This window comes from Bombina bombina, chromosome 3 (genome assembly GCF_027579735.1).
Source record: "Bombina bombina isolate aBomBom1 chromosome 3, aBomBom1.pri, whole genome shotgun sequence".
NCBI lineage: Eukaryota > Metazoa > Chordata > Amphibia > Anura > Bombinatoridae > Bombina > Bombina bombina.
The window spans coordinates 955,426,870-955,447,332 of NC_069501.1; the positions used below are offsets into that span (position 1 = coordinate 955,426,870).

General features: G+C 37.7%; 1 protein-coding gene across 1 annotated transcript in view; it reads left to right on the forward strand.

Annotated features, from left to right (window-relative positions):
* The window catches only part of LOC128652564 (general transcription factor IIF subunit 2-like), a 498,914-nt gene that overhangs the window by 46,505 nt on the left and 431,946 nt on the right, over positions 1 to 20,463 (forward strand). Inside the window, exon 2 of the mRNA XM_053705496.1 lies at positions 19,643 to 19,742. Within this exon, the coding sequence (XP_053561471.1) occupies positions 19,643 to 19,742 (100 nt within the window). The remainder of the gene's footprint in view (positions 1 to 19,642; positions 19,743 to 20,463) is intronic.

Genomic DNA, 20,463 nt, shown 5'->3' on the forward strand with positions numbered 1-20,463 from the left:
ATTTTCCAAAAAGGGCTTTGATTCCTCAAACAAAGGTAACGTTTTTTTGGGTTTTTTTTAAATAGATTGTCTCCATGAGTCTTTCTCTAAGAGATGAGAGAAGGTTAAAGTTGGTGTCAGCCTGTCTGAACCTTCAGTCTCAGTTGCTTTTTGTATGAAAGTTCTAGGTCTTATGACTGCAGCTTCAGTTGCTCCTCTAAAACTTTGTATGCTTTGTCAACAGTGCAGAGACAATACTCGGCTGCCTCAAAAGATATTTCTGACTTGGTGGCTGGATCATCAGTTGATTATTCAGGGGGCTTCTTTTGCTCCTTCTACCTTGACTGTGGTCACTGCAGATACAAGTCTCTCAGGTTGGGGAGCTGTTTGGGGGTCCTTGACAGAATAGGGAGTTTGGGATCCTCGGGAGGGGAGTTTAATTTTCAGGGCTCATCAAGCTTGGCCACTGTTGAAAAGAGAATCTCATCTCTGTTTCTATACAGACACAACAGTAGCTTATGTCAACCACCACTTCCTATCTAGTCTCTGCGATTCATATTCTAGAGCTGAGCAACTGGGAAGCAGACTTTCTCACTCATCATTCTCTACATCCAGGGTAGTGGTCCCTTCACCAGGATGTGTTCATTCAGATGGTGAATCTTTGGGGTCTCCAAGAGATAGATCTGATGGCCTCTCATTTAAACAGCAAACTTTCCAGTTACTTTGTGAGGTCCAGGGATCCTTAAGCAGATTTATTGGATGCTCTAATACTTCCTTGGTTATTTCAACTTGCTTATCTGTTTCCTCCTCTGGTACTTCTTCCCAGAGTGATTTCCAATCTCGATTGGCCCAGCTTGGCCTTGCAGGATCTGGTTCAAATGTCCAGCTGTCAGGCCTCTGCAGTCAGACCTTCTGTCTTAAGGTCCGTTTTTCCATCCAGAATCTCAAGTCTCTGAACTTGATGGCATGTAGATTGACTAGTCTTTCATGTAATTGGCAAGAGTCCATGAGCTAGTGACGTATGGGATATACAATCTTACCAGGAGGGGCAAAGTTTCCCAAACCTCAAAATGCCTATAAATACACCCCTCACCACACCCACATTTCAGTTTTTACAAACTTTGCCTCCTATGGAGGTGGTGAAGTAATTATGTGCTTAGATTTCTACGTTGTCATGCGCTTCTCAGCATTTTGAAACCCGATTCCTCTCAGAATACAGCGAATGTCAGAGGGATGTGAAGGGAGTATCACCTATTGAATGCAATGGTTTTCCTCACGGGAGATCTATTTCATAGGTTCTCTGTTATCGGTCGTAGAGATTCATCTCCTACCTCCCTTTTCAGATCGACGATATACTCTCATATATCATTACATCTACTGATAACTGTTTCAGTACTGGTTTGGCTATCTGCTATTTGTGGATGGGTGTCTTTCGGTAAGTATGTTTTTTTATTACTTAAGACACCCCAGCTATGGTTTGACACTTTACGCATGTATATAAAGTTCTAAATATATGTATTGTACTTATATTTGCCATGAGTCAGGTTCATGTATTTCCTTGTGCAGACTGTCCGTTTCATATTTGGGGAAAATAAACATATTAAGAATTTTTTTTTCTTACCTGGGGTTTAGTCTTTTTTTCAGATTGACTACATTTTCCTTGCAAATTGCAGGCAGTACTAGACCCGCGAGTGCGCCAAATGCTAGACTTTATTGCGTCATTCTTAGCGCAAGAATTTTTTGGTGCGAAAGTACGTTCGTTGACGCAAGATCATCATTTCCTTACAGGGTTGCCTCGTTAGTGACGCAAGTGTGTCATTTCCGGATGTTGTTGGCGCCAAAACATTTTCAGTTACGTTGTGCGTCATACTTGACGCCAAATTTTTCATTAATTTATTGCCCCATTGCTATTTGCCTCTTGCCTTTTTCTATGTCAGAGGGCTATGCTATTTGTATTTTGTTCCCATTCCTGAAACTGTCATATAAGGAAATTGATGATTTTGCTTTATGTGTTGTTTTTTCTTTTACATTTTTCAAGATGTCTCAATCTGATCCTGTCTCAGAAGTATCTGTTGGAACTTTGTTGCCTGACATCGGTTCTACCAAAGCTAAGTGCATTTGTTGTAAGATTGTGGAAATTATATGTCATTTGTAATAGTTGTCATGATAAACTATTACATGCAGAGAATGTATCCATCAGTAATAGTACATTGCCAGTTGCAGTTCCTTCAACTTCTAATGTACATGATATACCTATGAATTTTAAAGAATTTGTTACAGATTCTATTCAGAAGGCTTTGTCTGCATTTCCACCTTCTATTAAACGTAAAAGGTCTTTTAAAACTTCTCATAAAGTTGATGAAATTTCAAATGACCGACAACATATTGATTTATCCTCCTCTGATGAGGATCTATCTGATTCAGAAGATCCTTCCCCAGATATTGACACTGACAAATCTACTTATTTATTTAAAATAGAGTATATTCGTTCTTTGTTAAAATAAGTGTTAATTACTTTGGATGTTGAGGAAGCCAGTCCTCTTGATGTTAAGACTAGTAAACGTTTAAATGCTGTTTTTTAAACCTCCTGTGGTTACTCCAGAGGGTTTTCCTATTCCTGATGCTATTTCTGATACGATTTCTAAGGAATGGAATATGCCAGGTACTCCTTTTATTCCTTCTTCAAGGTTTAAAAAAATTGTATCCTTTACCAGCAATTTCTATAGAGTTTTGGGAAAAGATCCCCAAAGTTGATGGGGCTATTTCTACTCTTGCTAGACGTACCACTATTTCTATGGAAGATAGTTCTTCTTTTAAAGACCCTTTAGATAGGAAATCTTATCTAAGGAAAGCCTATTTATATTCAGGTCATCTTCTTAGGCCTGCAATTTCTTTGGCTGATGTTGCGGCTGCATCAACTTTTTGGTTGGAGATTTTAGCTCAACAAGAATTGAATTCTTACATATCTAGCATTGTTCGCTTACTGCAACATGCTAATCATTTTATTTGTGATGCCATTTTTTATATTATCAAAATTGATGTTAGATCCATGTCTTTAGCTATTTTAGCTGGAAGAGCTTTGTGGCTTAAATCTTGGAATGCTGATATGAAATCTAAGTCTAGATTAATATCTCTTTCTTTCCAAGGTAATAATTTATTTAGTTCTCAGTTGGATTCTATTATTTCAACTGTTACTGGGGGAAAGGGAGTTTTTCTGCCTCAGGATAAAAAAACCTAAAGGTAAATCTAACCGTTTTAGTTCCTTTCATCAAAATAAGGAACAAAAATCTAATCCTTCCCCCCCCCCCAAGGAATCTGTTTCCAATTGGAAGCCTTCCTCAAATTGGAATAAATCCAAGCCTTTTAAAAAAACAAAGTCAGCCCCTAAGTCCGCATGAAGGTGCGGCCCTCATTCCAGCTCAGCTGGTAGGGGGCAGTTTAGGGTTTTTCAATGATATTTGGATAAATTCTGTCCAAAATCAATGGATTCAGAGCATTGTCTCTCAAGGGTATCGAATAGGATTCAGAGTAAGACCTCCTGTGAGAAGATTTTTTCTCTCACGTATCCCAGCAAATCCAGTAAAAGCTCAGGCTTTCCTGAAGTGTGTTTCAGACCTGGTGTCTTCAGGGGTTATCATGCCAGTTCCTTTTCAGGAACAAGGTCTGGGGTTTTATTCAAATCTATTCATTGTCCCAAAGAAGGAAAATTCATTCAGACCAGTTCTGGATCTGAAAATTTTGAATCGTTATGTAAAAGTACCAACTTTCAAGATGGTGACTATAAGGACTATTCTGCCTTTTGTTTAGCAAGGACATTATATGTCTACAATAGACTTGCAGGATGCGTACCTTCATATTCCGATTCATCCAGAACATTATTAGTTCCTGAGATTCTCTTTTCTAGACAAGCATTACCAATGTGTTGCTCTTCCATTTGGCCTAGCAACAACTCCAAGAATCTTTTTCAAAGGTTCTAAGTGCCCTACTCTCTGTAATCAGAGAGCAGGGTATTGCAGTGTTTCCTTATTTGGATGATATCTTGGTACTAGCTCAGTCTTTACGTTCTGCAGAATCTCACACGCATCAACTAGTGTTGTTTCTTCAAAGACATGATTGGAGGATCAATTTACCAAAAAGTTTCTTGATTCCTCAGACAAGGGTCACCTTTTTAGGTTTACAGATAGATTCAGTGTCCATGTCTCTAACAGACAAGAGACGTTTGAAATTGGTTGCAGCCTGTCGGCATCTTCAGTCTCAGTCATTCCCTTCAGTGGCTATGTGCATGGAAGTTTTAGGCCTCATGACTGCAGCATCGGACACGATTCCTTTTGCTCGTTTTCACATGAGACCTCTCCAGCTTTGTATTCTTAATCAATGGTGCAGGGATTAGACAAAGATATCACAATTAATATCCTTAAATCCCAATGTTCGACACTCTCTGACGTGGTGGTTAACTCACCAGCGTTTAGTTCAAGGGGCTTCCTTTGTTCGGCCAACCTGGACTGTGATCACTACAGATGCAAGTCTTTTAGGTTGGGGAGCTGTTTGGGGATCTCTGACAGCGCAAGGGGTTTGGAAATCTCAAGAGGCAAGATTACCAATCAATATTTTAGAACTCTGTGCAATTCTCAGAGCTCTTCAGTTTTGGCCTCTGTTGAAGAGAGAACTGTTCAGTTGCTTTCAGACAGACAATATCACAACTGTGGCATATGTCAATCATCATGGTGGGACTGACAGTCCCCAAGCTAATTAAAGAAGTGTCTCGGATACTTGCTTGGGCGGAATCCAGCTCCTGTCTAATCTCTGCGGTGCATATCCCAGGTGTAGACAATTGGGAGGCAGATTATCTCAGCCGTCAGACTTTACATCCAGGGGAGTGGTCCCTCCATCCAGATGTGTTTTCTCAGATTGTTCAGATGTGGGGTCTTCCAGAGATAGATCTGATGGCCTCTCATCTAAACAAGAAACTTCCCAGATACCTGTCCAGGTCCAGGGATGTTCAGGTGGAAGCAGTGGATGCTCTGACACTTCCTTGGTGTTATCATCCTAATTCCATTTTCCCTCCTCTAGTTCTTCATCCAAGAGTGATCTCCAAAATCATCATGGAGCAATTGTTTGTGTTGCTGGTGGCTCCAGCATGGCCACACAGGTTTTGGTATTTGGATCTTGTTCGGATGTCCAGTTGCCAACCTTGGCCACTTCCGTTAAGGCCGGACCTACTGTCTCAAGGTCTGTTTTTCCATCAGGATCTCAAATCATTAAATTTGAAGGTATGGAAATTGAACGCTTAGTGCTAAGTCATAGAGGTTTCTCTAACTCAGTGATTAATACTATGTTACAAGCTCGTAAATCTGTCTCTAGAAAGATTTATTATCGAGTTTGGAAGACCTACATTTCATGGTGTTCTTCTCATAAATTCTCTTGGCATTCTTTTAGAATCCCTAGAATTTTACAGTTTCTTCAGGATGGTTTGGATAAGGGTTTGTCTGCAAGTTCCTTGAAGGGACAAATCTCTACTCTTTCTGTTTTATTTCTCAGAAAGATTGCTAAACTTCCTGATATTCACTGTTTTGTACAGGCTTTAGTTCGTATTAAGCCCGTCATTAAATCTTGGAGTCTTAATTTGGTTTTGAAGGCGTTACAGGCTCCTCCATTTGAGCCTATGCATTCTTTAGACATTAAACTTCTTTCTTGGAAAGTGTTGTTCCTTTTGGCTATCTCTTCTGCTAGAAGAGTTTCTGAGCTATCTGCTCTTTCTTGTGAATCTCCTTTTCTGATTTTTCATCAGGATAAGGCGGTTTTGCAGACACATTTAAATTTTTATCTAAGGTTGTGAATTCTAAAAACATTAGTAGAGAAATTGTTGTCCCTTCCTTGTGTTCTAATCCTAAGAATTCTTTGGAAAGATCCTTACATTCTTTGGATGTGGTGAGAGCTTTGAAATATTATGTTGAAGCTACTAAAGATTTCAGGAAGATTTCTAGTCTATTTGTTATATTTTCTGGTCCTAGGAAAGGTCAGAAGGCTTCTGCTATTTCCTTGGCTTCTTGGTTAAAGCTTTTGATTCTTCAAGCTTATTTGGAGTCGGGTCAGACCCCACCTCAGAGAATTTCAGCTCGTTCTACTAGATCAGTCTCTACTTTGTGGGCTTTTAAGAATGAAGCTTCAGTTTATCAGATTTGCATAGTGGCAACTTGGTCCTATTTGCATACATTTACTAAATTCTACCGTTTTGATGTATTTACTTCTTCAGAAGCAGTTTTTGGTAGAAAAGTTCTTCAGGCAGCTGTTTCAGTTTGATTCTTCTGCTGATGTTTTAAGTTTTTCTTCTCATTATAGAATAAACTTATAATTTGGGTTGTGGATTATTTTTTCAGAGGAAAATGGCTGTTTTTTATTTTATCCTTCCCTCTCTAGTGACTCTTGCGGGAGTTCCACATCTTGGGTATTGATATCCCATACGTCACTAGCTCATGGACTCTTGCCAATTACATGAAAGAAAACATAATTTATGTAAGAATTTACCTGATAAATTCATTTCTTTCATATTGGCAAGAGTCCATGAGGCCCACCCTTTTTTATGGTGGTTATAATTTTTTGTATAAAGCACAATTATTTCCAAATTCATTTGTTGATGCTTTACTCCTTTCTTTATCACCCCACTACTTGGCTATTCATTAAAGTGAACTGTGGGTGTGGTGAGGGGTGTATTTATAGGCATTTTGAGGTTTGGGAAACTTTGCCCCTCCTGGTAGGATTGTATATCCCATATGTCACTAGCTCATGGACACTTGCCAATATGAAAGAAATGAATTTATCAGGTAAATTCTTACATAAATTATGTTTTAGTACTTAAACATAGGGGTTTCTCATAAGCCTGTTATTTCTTTTGGCTATCTCTTCTGTTAGAAGAGTTTCCAAATTATCTGCTCTTTCTTGTGTTCCTTGTCTGTTTTTTTATCAGTATAAGGCAGTTTTACGGACTACTTTTGACTTTTTTTGCCTCAGTTTGTTTCTTCAGATAGTTTATTAGGGTTGTGGGTTTAATTTTTCCGTGAATTTTTTTTTTAAATCCCTCCCTTTATGTTATTACTCATGGACTCCACAGCTTGAGTATTCGTTCCCAGGAGTAATGGATCTTGGATTCTCAACACCTGTATGATAAATTAATTTCTCTCATGGTGGTGGAGTCAAAGAGACCCCGACCCCCTTATGTTTTTTAGGATTAATTTTTCTTTAGCACATCTTTTTTCTTTTCTCCTTGTATGGCTCTTATTACTTTTTCTTATTTCACTTTGTTTGTCTATACATTAGACTGAGATATGTGGGAGGGCTTTTATAGGGCTCTTGGAGTTTGGGAATCTTTGCCTCCTCCTACTGATGGAGAGTAGTTATTTGCAGGAGTAATGCATCATGGAATCTCACCACCATGAAATAAATTTATTTTTAGGTAAGCATAAATTATGTTGTTATACATACAAGTTATTTAATGCAACATTACAATTTTATATACTTCATATTTTGAGTCACAGATTAAACAACTGTTAAGGGTTAATTTCCAGACAGAATTGTGTTGATGACATGTTGATATTTAACATTGTTCATTTTGGGATTGTCATACAGCAGGGTTTTTCTGGCTTCATGGTTTGTAGGTCTCAAGAGTAAAATAACCTTTCAGCCATTTGTCCCCTTAGTGAAATAAACATACCACGGTGCCTTCATAAGATCTGCTGTTGCTTGGTCAATAATTTTTAAAGTGTAAACAATTTAGATAAAGTATTTTGGTCTCTGAAGATACAATCCTAGACAAATGGTTCCTTCAGACATAATCTGACATAAGGAATAGTGGCAGGGTTGATATAAGGTTCAAAGGTGTAAATGATTTCAAAGACTTGATGAACAAAGTGATGTGTGTGGTGGAAAATTTCCTGAATCAATCATTCACTGGATCCGAATGGTGGTTTCCTTTACTATTACATTCCTTCATATATAGATCTGATATTTATAAATGATTTCTTCAAAAAAAGATATTATGGTTGGTTCCCCCACAATCACTCTGGACAGTGTTCTGCAAAATATTTTTCTTTTAATGTGTTTCTGATGACTTGTTATACCAGCTTAAAATGTGTGGAAAAGTGTTCCTTAAAGTTTATTTTTGTATGTAAAATAGATGTCTCTACTAATTGAAACCGCTACCCAATAAAATATCCTGACCTTGTAGGGAGAGCAGACCTTTTTACCTTTTTCTCTCTAATTATTTATACAATGTCCTTATTATCTTATCTTATTTCTCACATTTTACCCAGAGACCAATACTATAAGATAACAATGAAAAATAAACATGTTTCTACCCTGAGGGAGCCGAAGGTTTTGACACACCTCCTGTCATTATCTAACAAGTGGGAGACATTATCGAGACCCAGATTGTGCCACCTTTGAAAGAGTGCCGATTGCAGCCCCGCTTGAAATTGAGGATTTTCCATCAGTGGCATATATTTAGAAACCCTGCACTCTAAGGCTAAAAAATTACATATCCTCCTCCAGGCCTGTAACGGGTTAAAAATGGTTCTAAGTTTTTTCACTTCACGGGGTATTGAACTAAGGTTACAGTGAATTAACTCTGCAGGAAGAAATTGATGCATTACATTTTTTTCCAGCTCGTTATCTGACGTAGTTCAGGAAAAAAATCCAGTCAGTCACTATGTGCGCAAGGAACACGTAATTGTAAAGTCGAAGGTCTGGCAAAGCAAGCCCCCCATATTTCCTAGGGAGAGAGAGAGTTTAGGTTAATGAGATTCTAGTTTTTTTTTGTTCTGCCAGATAAAACATCTTAATGCAGTATTGAACAGCGTTATGTCTTTCCCCTTCAGAATTAGTGGGATGTTCTGGAGAACATATAAAAGTTTAGGGAGGAGAAGCATCATATAAAAGGCTATACGACCTGAGATGGAAAGTGGAAGATTTTGCCAGTTTTTCAAGCTTTCTTTAATTTTGTTCAGTACTGGGAGAATATTAGAGCTATACCACCTGTCAGGATTAGAGGAGATTGTAATGCCAAGATACTTAAATGAATCAGAAACTACTCTGAAAGGTAACTTCATGGGTGATTCTTTAGTTTGCTTGATCCAAATTAACTCAAACTTTGTAGTGTTTACCCTATATCCTGAAAAGGATCCAAATTGATCAATAATTGAAAGAAGCTTTGGTATGTTTGAGTATTTGTGGTGCAAATAAGGATGTCATTGGCATACAGAGATATTTTAAGCTCCTTCTTACCTATCTTAATGCTTTTCATTTGCGGTCTAATCAGGATATCCAGGGTTTCAATAGATACATCAAAAAGAAGGGGAGAGAGGGGACAAACCCCTGACGAGTTCCTCTCCTTAGCATTTTATCTGCTAAGAGACAGTATCTTGTAGAATTTGTTGGGAAGGGCACCCGGGCCCGGGGCTTTGTTTAAAGAAAGATCCTGAATATCTATATATACGTCTAGCTCAGAGATGGGAGAATTCAGGGTTTCGGTTAACTCAGATGTTAGGGTTGGATGAGAGATTTTACTCCAAAATCCTCCTGCTCATGTTTATTAGAGATCTTAAGAGAATACAGATCTTGGTAATAATCTGAAAAGGCCTTTAAGACCTCTTCTGCCGTCGTGAGAGTTTTTCCTTTGCTTTGAAGAGAATCGATCAAAGATGAACCTTTATCTCTCTTGACTAAATTCACATGAAGTTTCCCTGTTTTGTTTCCATATCTAAATAGCTTAGCTTGAATTTTTAGATCTTTCTGAGTAGCCCTATAAATAAGGAAAGTGTCCCTTTCCTTTTTCGCTCTAGTATACCTTGCCCATCCCTCTGGTGTTTTCTCTAGCACATATCGATTATACAAATTGGATACTGACCTCAGAACTTCTTTTTCCATTAATTTTAATTTCTTTGTCCGATTGATACTGTAGGCTAGTATCTCCCCCCCCCCCCGCTTTTGCGGCTTCCCAAAATACAACAGGCCGATTTACGTACTCCTGATTAAAATGAATATAATCCTCATACTTGAGTTTGAGCCAGTTTTTAAACTTAAAGTGATGGTAAATTTGCAGCCATTTTTTTCAAAACTCAATTAAACTTCTAAAAATTAGCTTTTTTCAGGCTCCGTTACCTGATTCAATGCAGCCCCTGTCAGAGATTTTTTGATTGTGGTATTTGATTGGCATCTCTTTCAGCCAATAGGAGCCTCACCATGTGCCCCATGGATTTTAGTGTATTGAGTTGCGCATGCGCAGTTTTTCTTCCAGGCAGCGTTACAAGCACAGGAGCGTGCTGTGAGTAAAATCCATGGGGCGCATGGTGAGGCTCCTATTGGCTGAAAGAGATGCCAATCAAATACCACAATCAGAAAATCTCTGACAGGGGCTGCATTGAATCAGGTAACAGAGCCTGAAAAAAAAGCTGATTTTTAGAAGTTTAATTGACATTTGAAAAAAATAAGCACATCAATATGCTAGTAATGACAAGAGCTTTCAGAATATGTAAAGTTATTGAGGCAAATCTACCATCACTTTAAAATCTGATCACAGATATGTAGGAAAATGGAACCGACGGTTTTTAGAAACCGGGTCACTGAACTGGAGTAAGATAAATATAGGAGCATGATCAAAGATACAAATAGGAAGAATTCCTGATATGACTCTCAACTTACATAGCCTTTCATCTAAGAGAAATAGATCAATTCTAGAGAGAGTCTTGTGTGCCTTGGAGAGGCATGTGAATTCTCTGATGTCGGGGTTTTGTGATCTCCATATGTCCCTAACCCTGAGGTTCCAAAAGATCCTAATAAACAGATTTGATTCTAGATTATCTCTTTTGCCTTAATCTGTCTAAAGGATATTGTGGTGCCATGTTAAAATCTCCCCTGAGTATCAGGTAACCTTCTTCATATGAATATATTTCAGCTTGTAATATTTCCCAAAAGACTGGGTTAAAGACATTTGGCGCATAAATATTACAGAATGTATAAAGTGTTTTGGCTTCTTTGATTTTTAGCATTAGGAATCTCCTCTCTGGATCCGTGTTAATATGTTCATAGTTTATCTTTTTCCCTATCTGGATTGCAACACCTCCTTTCCTTTCTACACTGGGGGAGGAGAAGACTTCCTTAACCCAAGAACATTTAAACTTTAAAACTTCCTCTAGTTTTAAATGGGTTTCCTGTAAAAAAACACAATATCAGTATTTATTTTCTTCAAATAAGATATTATTGTTTTCCGTTTGATGGGGGATGTAATGCCTCCAATATTCCAGGAGACCAACTTGAATCTACCTACTGTGTCCACCATCTAAAAAAAAAAAGGAGAAAAGATACCCCCTCCCCCAAGAACACACAAATAACATCCCAACCCTTTTTGGCCCACCCTGTCTCAGCAAGAAATATTTCTGCTTCTTTAGCACAATTGAAAAACTGTGTTTGATTGTCAGCCATTCTCTTCAGCCTAGCTGGATAGATTAAAGTAGCTTGGAGACCCTGGTTATTTAATTTCGTGTCTCAGCAAAAAAAATCTTGAAATAACATTATTTTTGCGTATCCAAGGTAGATAGGTTGAGTCTTTCGAAAAAATTGTAATAACATAACTTTGTCTTGGAAATTTAACACTTTGGCAATGATTGGCCTAGGTTTAGTATTCCCTTTGCTAGTTGTGGGCCAATTTAGCCTATGTGCCCTTTCTAGCACTATTTATGGTTGGGAATGCGGGATCTGAAGAAGTTGCGGTAGAGTAACAGTTAACAAATTATTAAGATCCTCATACTGTTTTTCCTCTGGTACCCCAATTACTCTGAAATTGTTCCTCCTGTCTTCTAAAGAACTTTCCAATGTATTTCTTTTATCGTAATTGTTTTGTTCTCCTTTGTATCTTTTGATACCTAGTATTCCTAGGTAGACACATAAGCTGCTGATTGGTGGCTGCACATATATGCCTCTTGTCATTTAGTTTTAGCTAGCCTCCTAGTAGTGAATTAGGCTCATTCAGCAAAGGATACCAAGAGAATGAAACAAATTAGATAATATAAGTTAATTGGAAAGTTATTTAAAATTGTATGATCTATCTGAATCATGTGTTTTATATCCCTTTAAGTACTGAAATGTTTAGTATAGTTAGGGATACAACAGACAAAATCAACTATTTCAATTGACAAAATAAAACAAAGTAGCTATTTGTAAACAATAAAATACTATCCAGCAGGTAAATTAGGAACGCAGTAAAAAATTACAGTACACTGTCTTTTTAACCTTTTAATGCCGTTCTATTCCGTCATAATTATACTGGGCTTTAGAGCCGTTATGATGGTATAGAATGTCATAGCCAACGGCTGTCCTGAAGCCTTCTGCGCTTCCTGGATTTGATCGCGGTCTGGAGGGCGTTCCTAGGGTTATAGGGACACCCCCCAGACCCGATCGTGTGATTTCAATTTGTCTACATCTAAACAGTTGTTCCGATGTAGACACTTTGACCCTGGCAAGAAAGGGTTAATGATTAACTGCTAACACAGTAATGCCCTCTACGTTTACTAGATTTTGCTTCTTAGACTTCTACTGCCAAATAGTTTTGTTAAGATAGTCTTATAGTTTATGAGCAGAATCTCAAACCATCGCCATGTTGGGTTTCAGCTCATTCTTATATATCCTTTACCTTCTCTTAGTCCCTTTTCACTACAATTTTTTGAACTGCACTTGTTCATGGTCTAATCCTTTACATGTGTATTAGTTTATGATTGGCTAGCAAGAGTCCTTTTCTTCTGGGGGAGTGTGAAATCGGTGAAAACTCCCCCACATAAAACAATAGACTTCTTTGACAAAATAATGCTACATTATTCATTGGACAATTCAACTCACTATTCATTGGACCTTATCTTGCTGCTTACGATGCCCCTTTAATGTGATAGGTACATATTTCCCATCCTATTATTTAATGTGGATTATCTTAAGTCATGACCCAATACCAAAGTATCGGCCATGTGCTGCTAGGAAATAACTTAAAGGGACAGTTTACACTCATTTCTTTCATGTAATTAGCAAGAGTCCATGAGCTAGTGACGTATGGGAAACACATTCCTACCAGGAGGGGCGAAGTTTCCCAAACCTCAAAATGCCTATAAATACACCCCTCACCACACCCACAAATCAGTTTTACAAACTTTGCCTCCCATGGAGGTGGTAAAGTAAGTTTGTGCTAGATTCTACGTTGATATGCGCTTCGCAGCAGGCTGGAGCCCGGTTTTCCTCTCAGTGTGCAATGAATGTCAGAGGGATGTGAGGAGAGTATTGCCTATTTGAATTCAATGGTCTCCTTCTACGGGATCTTTTTCATAGGTTCTCTGTTATCGGTCGTAGAGATTCATCTCTTACCTCCCTTTTCAGATCGACGATATACTCTTATATACCATTACCTCTACTGATTATCGTTTCAGTACTGGTTTGGCTTTCTACTACATGTAGATGAGTGTCCTGGGGTAAGTAAATCTTATTTTTTGTGACACTCTAAGCTATGGTTGGGCACTTTTATGTAAAAGTTCTAAATATATGTGTCTAAACATTTATTTGCCTTGATTCAGGATGATCAATATTCCTTATTTCAGACAGACAGTTTCATTATTTGGGATAATGCATATGAATTATCAATTTTTTTCTTACCTTTAAATTGACTTTTTTTCTCTGTGGGCTGTTAGGCTCGCGGGGGCTGAAAATGCTTCATTTTATTGTGTCTTTCTTGGCGCTGACTTTTTTGGCGCAAAAAATTTCCTTGTAATTTCCGGCGTCATACTTGTCGCCGGAAGTTATTCGTGATTGCGTCATTTTTTTGATGTTTTGCGCCAAAAGTGTTGGCGTCACCGGATGTGGCGTCATTCTCGGCGCCAAAAGCATTTGGGCGCCAATAATGTGGGCGTCTTTTTTGGCGCTAAAAAATGTGGGCGTCATTTTTGTCTCCACCTTTTTTTCTCATTATTTAAGTCTCATTTTTCTTTTGCTTCTGGTTACTAGAGGCTTGTTCATTGGCATTTTTTCCCATTCCTGAAACTGTCATTTAAGGAATTTGATAGATTTTGCTTTATATGTTGTTTTTTCTCTTACATATTGCAAGATGTCTCAGATTGACCCTGGATCAGAAGCTACTTCTGGAAAATAGCTGCCTGATGCTGGCTCTACTAAAGTTAAGTGCATTTGTTGTAAACTTGTGGTATCTGTTCCTCCGGCTGTAGTTTGTGATGAATGTCATAATAAACTTGCTAATGCAGAATCAATTTCCATTAGTAATATTCCATTACCTGTTGCTGTTCCATCAACATCTAATACTCAGGATGTTCCTGTTAATATAAGAGATTGTATTTCTAAATCTATTAGGAAGGCTATGTCTGTTATTCCTCATTCCAGTAAGCGTAAAAGGTCTTTTAAAACTTCTCATTTCTCAGATGAATTTTTAAATGAACATCATCATTCTGATTTGTCTGTTTCTGATGAGGATTTTTCTGGTTCAGAGGATTCTGTCTCAGATATTGACACTGATAAATCTTCATATTTATTTAAAATGGAATTTATTCGTTCTTTACTTAAAGAAGTTTTAATCGCTTTAGAAATTGAGGATTCTAGTCCTCTTGATACTAAATCTAATAAGCGTTTAAATTCGTTTTTTTAAACCTCCTGTAGTTATTCCGGAAGTTTTTCCTGTCCCTGATGCTATTTCTGAAGTAATTTCTAGGGAATGGAATAATCTGGGTAATTCTTTTACTTCTTCTAAAAGATTTAGGAAATTGTATCCTGTGCCATCTGACAGATTTGAGTTTTGGGACAAAATCCCTAAAGTTGATGGGGCTATCTCTACTCTTGCTAAGCGTACTACTATTCCTACGGCATATAGTACTTCCTTTAAGGATCCTTTAGATAGGAAGATTGATTCCTTTCTAAGAAAAGCTTATTTATGTTCAGGTAATCTTCTTAGGCCTGCTATTTCTTTGGCTGATGTTGCGGCAGCTTCCACTTTTTGGTTGGAGGCTTTGGCGCAACAAGTGTCAGATCATAATTCTCATAGCATTGTTAAACTTCTTCAACATGCTAATAACTTTATTTGTGATTCCATCTTTGATATCATCAGAGTTGATGTCAGGTATATGTCTTTAGCTATTCTAGCTAGAAGAGCTTTATGGCTTAAAACTTGGAATGCTGATATGTCTTCTAAGTCAACTTTGCTTTCTCTTTCTTTCCAAGGTAATAAATTGTTTGGTTCTCAGTTGGATTCTATTATTTCAACTTTTACTGGGAGGAAAGGAACTTTTTTACCTCAGGATAAAAAATCTAAAGGTAAATATAGGGCTGCTTATCGTTTTCGTTCCTTTCGTCAGAATAAGGAACAGAAGCCTGACCCTTCCCCTAAAGGAACGGTTTCTGTTTGGAAACCGTCTCCAGTCTGGAATAAATCCAAGCCTTTTAGAAAGCCAAAGCCAGCTCCCAAGTCCACATGAAGGTGCGACCCTCATTCCAGCGCAGCTGGTAGGGGGCAGATTACGATTTTTCAAAGAAATTTGGATCAAATCGATTCACAGTCTTTGGATTCAGAACATTGTTTCACAAGGGTACAGAATAGGTTTCAAGGTAAGGCCACCTGCAAGAAGATTTTTTCTTTCTCGCATTCCAATAAATCCAGTGAAGGCTCAGGCATTTCTGAAATGTGTTTCAGATCTAGAGTTGGCTGGAGTAATTATGCCAGTTCCAGTTCTGGAACAGGGGCTGGGGTTTTACTCAAATCTATTCATTGTACCAAAGAAGGAGAATTCCTTCAGACCAGTTCTGGATTTAAAAATATTGAATCGTTATGTAAGGATACCAACATTCAAAATGGTAACTATAAGGACTATTCTGCCTTTTGTTCAGCAAGGGCATTATATGTCCACAATAGATTTGCAGAATGCATATCTGCATATTCCGATTCATCCAGATCACTTTCAGTTTCTGAGATTCTCTTTTCTAGACAAGCATTACCAATTTGTGGCTCTGCCGTTTGGCCTAGCGACGGCTCCAAGGATCTTTTCAAAAGTTCTCGATGCCCTTCTATCTGTAATCAGAGAACAGGGTATTGTGGTATTTCCTTATTTGGACGATATCTTGGTACTTGCTCAGTCTTCACATTTAGCAGAATCTCATACTTTCTTCAAGAACATGGTTGGAGGATCAATTTACCAAAGAGTTCATTGATTCCTCAGACAAGGGTAACCTTTTTAGGTTTCCAAATAGATTCAGTGTCCATGACTTTGTCTCTGACTGACAAGAGACGTCTGAAATTGATTTCAGCCTGTCGAAACCTTCGATTTCAATCATTCCCTTCGGTAGCCTAATGCATGGAAATTCTCGGTCTTATGACTGCTGCATCGGACGCGATCCCCTTTGCTCGTTTTCACATGCGACCTCTTCAGCTCTTTATGCTGAACCAGTGATGCAGGGATTATACAAAGATATCACAGTTAATATCTTTAAATCCGATTGTACGACACTCTCTGACGTGGTGGACAGATCACCATTGTTTAATTCAAGGGGCTTCTTTTGTTCTTCCAACCTGGACTGTGATCTCAACAGATGCGAGTCTGACAGGTTGGGGAGCGGTATGGGGGTCTCTGACAGCGCAAGGGGTTTGGGAATCTCAGGAGGCGAGATTACCAATAAACATTTTGGAACTCCATGCGATTTTCAGAGCTCTTCAGTCGTGGCCTCTTCTGAAGAGAGAATTGTTCATTTGTTTTCAGACGGACAATGTCACAACCGTGGCATATATCAATCATCAAAGGGGGACTCACAGTCCTCTGGCTATGAAAGAAGTATCTCGAATACTTGTATGGGCAGAATCCAGCTCCTGTCTAATTTCTGCGGTTCACATCCCAGGTATAGACAATTGGGAAGCGGATTATCTCAGTCGCCAGACGTTGCATCCGGGCGAATGGTCTCTTCACCCAGAGGTATTTCTTCAGATTGTTCAAATCTGGGGTCTTCCAGAAATAGATCTGATGGCTTCTCATCTAAACAAAAAACTTCCCAGGTATCTGTCCAGATCCAGGGATCCTCAGGCGGAGGCAATGGATGCATTGTCACTTCCTTGGAAGTATCATCCTGCCTATATCTTTCCGCCTCTAGTTCTTCTTCCAAAAGTGATTTCCAAGATTCTAAAGGAGCGTTCGTTTATACTGCTGGTGGCTTCAGCATGGCCTCACAGGTTTTGGTATGCGGATCTTGTTCGGATGGCCAGTTGCCAACCTTGGACTCTTCCGTTAAGACCAGACCTTCTATCTCAAGGCCCATTTTTCCATCAGGATCTCAAATCATTAAATTTGAAGGTATGGAGATTGAACGCTTGATTCTTTGTCATAGAGGTTACTCTGACTCCGTAATTAATACTATGTTACAGGCTCGTAAATCTGTGTCTAGGAAGATATATTATCGAGTCTGGAAGACTTACATTTCTTGGTGTTCTCATCATTTTTCCTGGCCTTCTTTTAGAATTCCTAGAATTTTACAGTTTCTTCAGGATGGTCTGGATAAAGGTTTGTCTGCTAGTTGCTTGAAAGGACAAATTTCTGCTCTTTCTGTGCTGTTTCACAGAAAGATTGCTAATCTTCCTGATATTCATTGTTTTGTACAGGCTTTGGTTCGTATCAAACCTGTCATTAAGTCAATTTCTCCTCCTTGGAGTTTGAATTTGGTTCTGGGAGGTCTACAAGCTCCTCCTTTTGAACCTTTACATTCTCTAGATATTAAATTACTTTCTTGGAAAGTTTTTTGTTTCTTTTGGCCATCTCTTCTGCTAGAAGAGTTTCTGAGTTATCTGCTCTTTCTTGTGAATCTCCTTTTCTGATTTTTCATCAGGATAAGGCAGTGTTGCGGACCTCATTTAAATTTTTGCCTAAGGTTGTGAATTCTAACAACATTAGTAGAGAGATTGTGGTTCCTTCATTGTGTCCTAATCCTAAGAATTCTAAGGAAAGATCATTACATTCTTTGGATGTAGTAAGAGCTTTGAAATATTATGTTGAAGCTAGTAAAGATTTCCGAAAGACTTCTAGTCTATTTGTTATCTTTTCTGGTTCTAGGAAAGGTCAGAAGGCTTCTGCCATTTCTTTGGCGTCTTGGTTAAAGTCTTTGATTCATCATGCTTATGTTGAGTCAGGTAGAACTCCGCCTCAAAGGATTACAGCTCATTCAACTAGGTCAGTTTCTACTTCCTGGGCATTTAGGAATGAAGCTTCGGTTGATCAAATTTGCAATGCAGCAACTTGGTCTTCTTTGCATACTTTTACTAAATTCTACCATTTTGATGTGTTTTCTTCTTCTGAAGCAGTTTTTGGTAGAAAAGTACTTAAGGCAGCTGTTTCAGTTTGATTCTTCTGCTTATAATTTCAGTTTTTTTCATTATAAGATTTAAACTTTGTTTGGGGGTGTGGATTATTTTTCAGCGGAATTGGCTGTCTTTATTTTATCCCTCCCTCTCTAGTTACTCTTGCATGGAAGTTCCACATCTTGGGTATTTATTATCCCATACGTCACTAGCTCATGGACTCTTGCTAATTACATGAAAGAAAACATAATTTATGTAAGAACTTACCTGATAAATTCATTTCTTTCATATTAGCAAGAGTCCATGAGACCCACCCTTTTTTTGTGGTGATTATGATTTTTTTGTATAAAGCACAACTATTCCAGTTCCTTATTTTTTATGCTTTCGCACTTTTTTTCTTATCACCCCACTTCTTGGCTATTCGTTAAACTGATTTGTGGGTGTGGTGAGGGGTGTATTTATAGGCATTTTGAGGTTTGGGAAACTTTGCCCCTCCTGGTAGGAATGTATATCCCATACGTCACTAGCTCATGGACTCTTGCTGATATGAAAGAAATGAATATATCAGGTAAGTTCTTACATAAATTATGTTTTTCATATAACTGCATGTAATAGACACTACTATAATGAATAAGATGCACAGATACTGATATACAAATCCAGTATAAAATGGTTTAAAAATGTACTTAGAAGCTTTCAGTTTAGCTCTGTTGAAAAGGCAGTTGGAAAGCCCACTGCAAATGGGAAATAAGACCCTCCCCCGCTCCCCCTTCTTTTGCATATGAAAAGACCCTTTACACAAACAGGAGCAAGCTGGAGTAGGTAGCTGACGGTATTCAAATAAAACTTTGGGGCTTGGTTAGGAGTCTGAAAATCAGAGCAACGTTATTTAAAAATAAGCAAAATTATACATTTTTTAAAAAAAAAAAAAACTTTATGGGCTTTATAAATAGATAATCTACAAAACATTTATGCAAAGAAAAAATGAGTGTATAATGGCTCTTTAAAAGAAGACAGAAATTATTTTATAACACATTATGCATTCCATGTTGCTCAGCCATGTTTTTATTTTGACAGACAGTTAATTGTGGCATCTTAAGTGGAAATATTTCTTATTTAAATGTTTTTCTGGAGTGCCAACACACTTAAGTGCCGACATAATTAAAATACATTATAGCTTTAAATAAGGTTTTGTTTATATTGTAATATAGCTGTGATTAATTCATGTAAATACATGATATGTCCATGCCATAAAATATTAATTTAAAAAATACCTATGATCCTCTTTTTTTCAATTTTTAGGCTACAGATAGAAGAATCTTCCAAACCAATGCGTCTATCAAAGCAAATAGATAAAGCCATAACAACAAATTACAAACCTGTGGCAAACCACCAGTATAATGTAAGTATTTTATTTTTATTTTTTAAAATCAACAAATATAACTTCATATAATGCTCCTTTATGCCATAATACATAACATAAATCCCTGCACTAAACTGCTTGGGAGAGGAAAAGGTTTGGATTTCAGAATAGCTGTATATTTGCATCTGTAAATGGGACAGCTTGGGACCAAATATGAACAACAATCTCTTATGTAATTTAGGCAATATTTACATGACATCATAAAGCATAAAAGGCAGTTTGATATCATTTGTAACACATAGAATCACCAGAAAGCAAGGTAACACTTTTTTTGCTTTCTAAAATGAAAATGCTAAACAAATGAAAGAAGCAGGCAGAGAACATTTGTGACAAGCTTGCAAAGAAAAATGCTAGTTTGATTATTTTATTTTTATAAAAAATATTAATGAATCTCTGGATTTTGAATAATTGCTGATTTGGGCATTTGTATCTGTAGTTACAAAAACAAATCTTCCTAGATTCAGTATAAGAAAGTGGTCATATGTAGAAGCATTAAAGCCTCTAGTTCGGTATTTTGGCATTGAACATGTACTTATGATTTTAAATAATATTGTGTTAAGGACTTGCATAGGTCTAAGGTTTTTAAAGGGACATTAAACACTTTGAGATGGTAATATAAAATGATAAATTGTATATAATAAAACAACTCTGCAATATACTTTCATTATTTATTTTGTCCTCTGTGCCTGCAATTCCATTC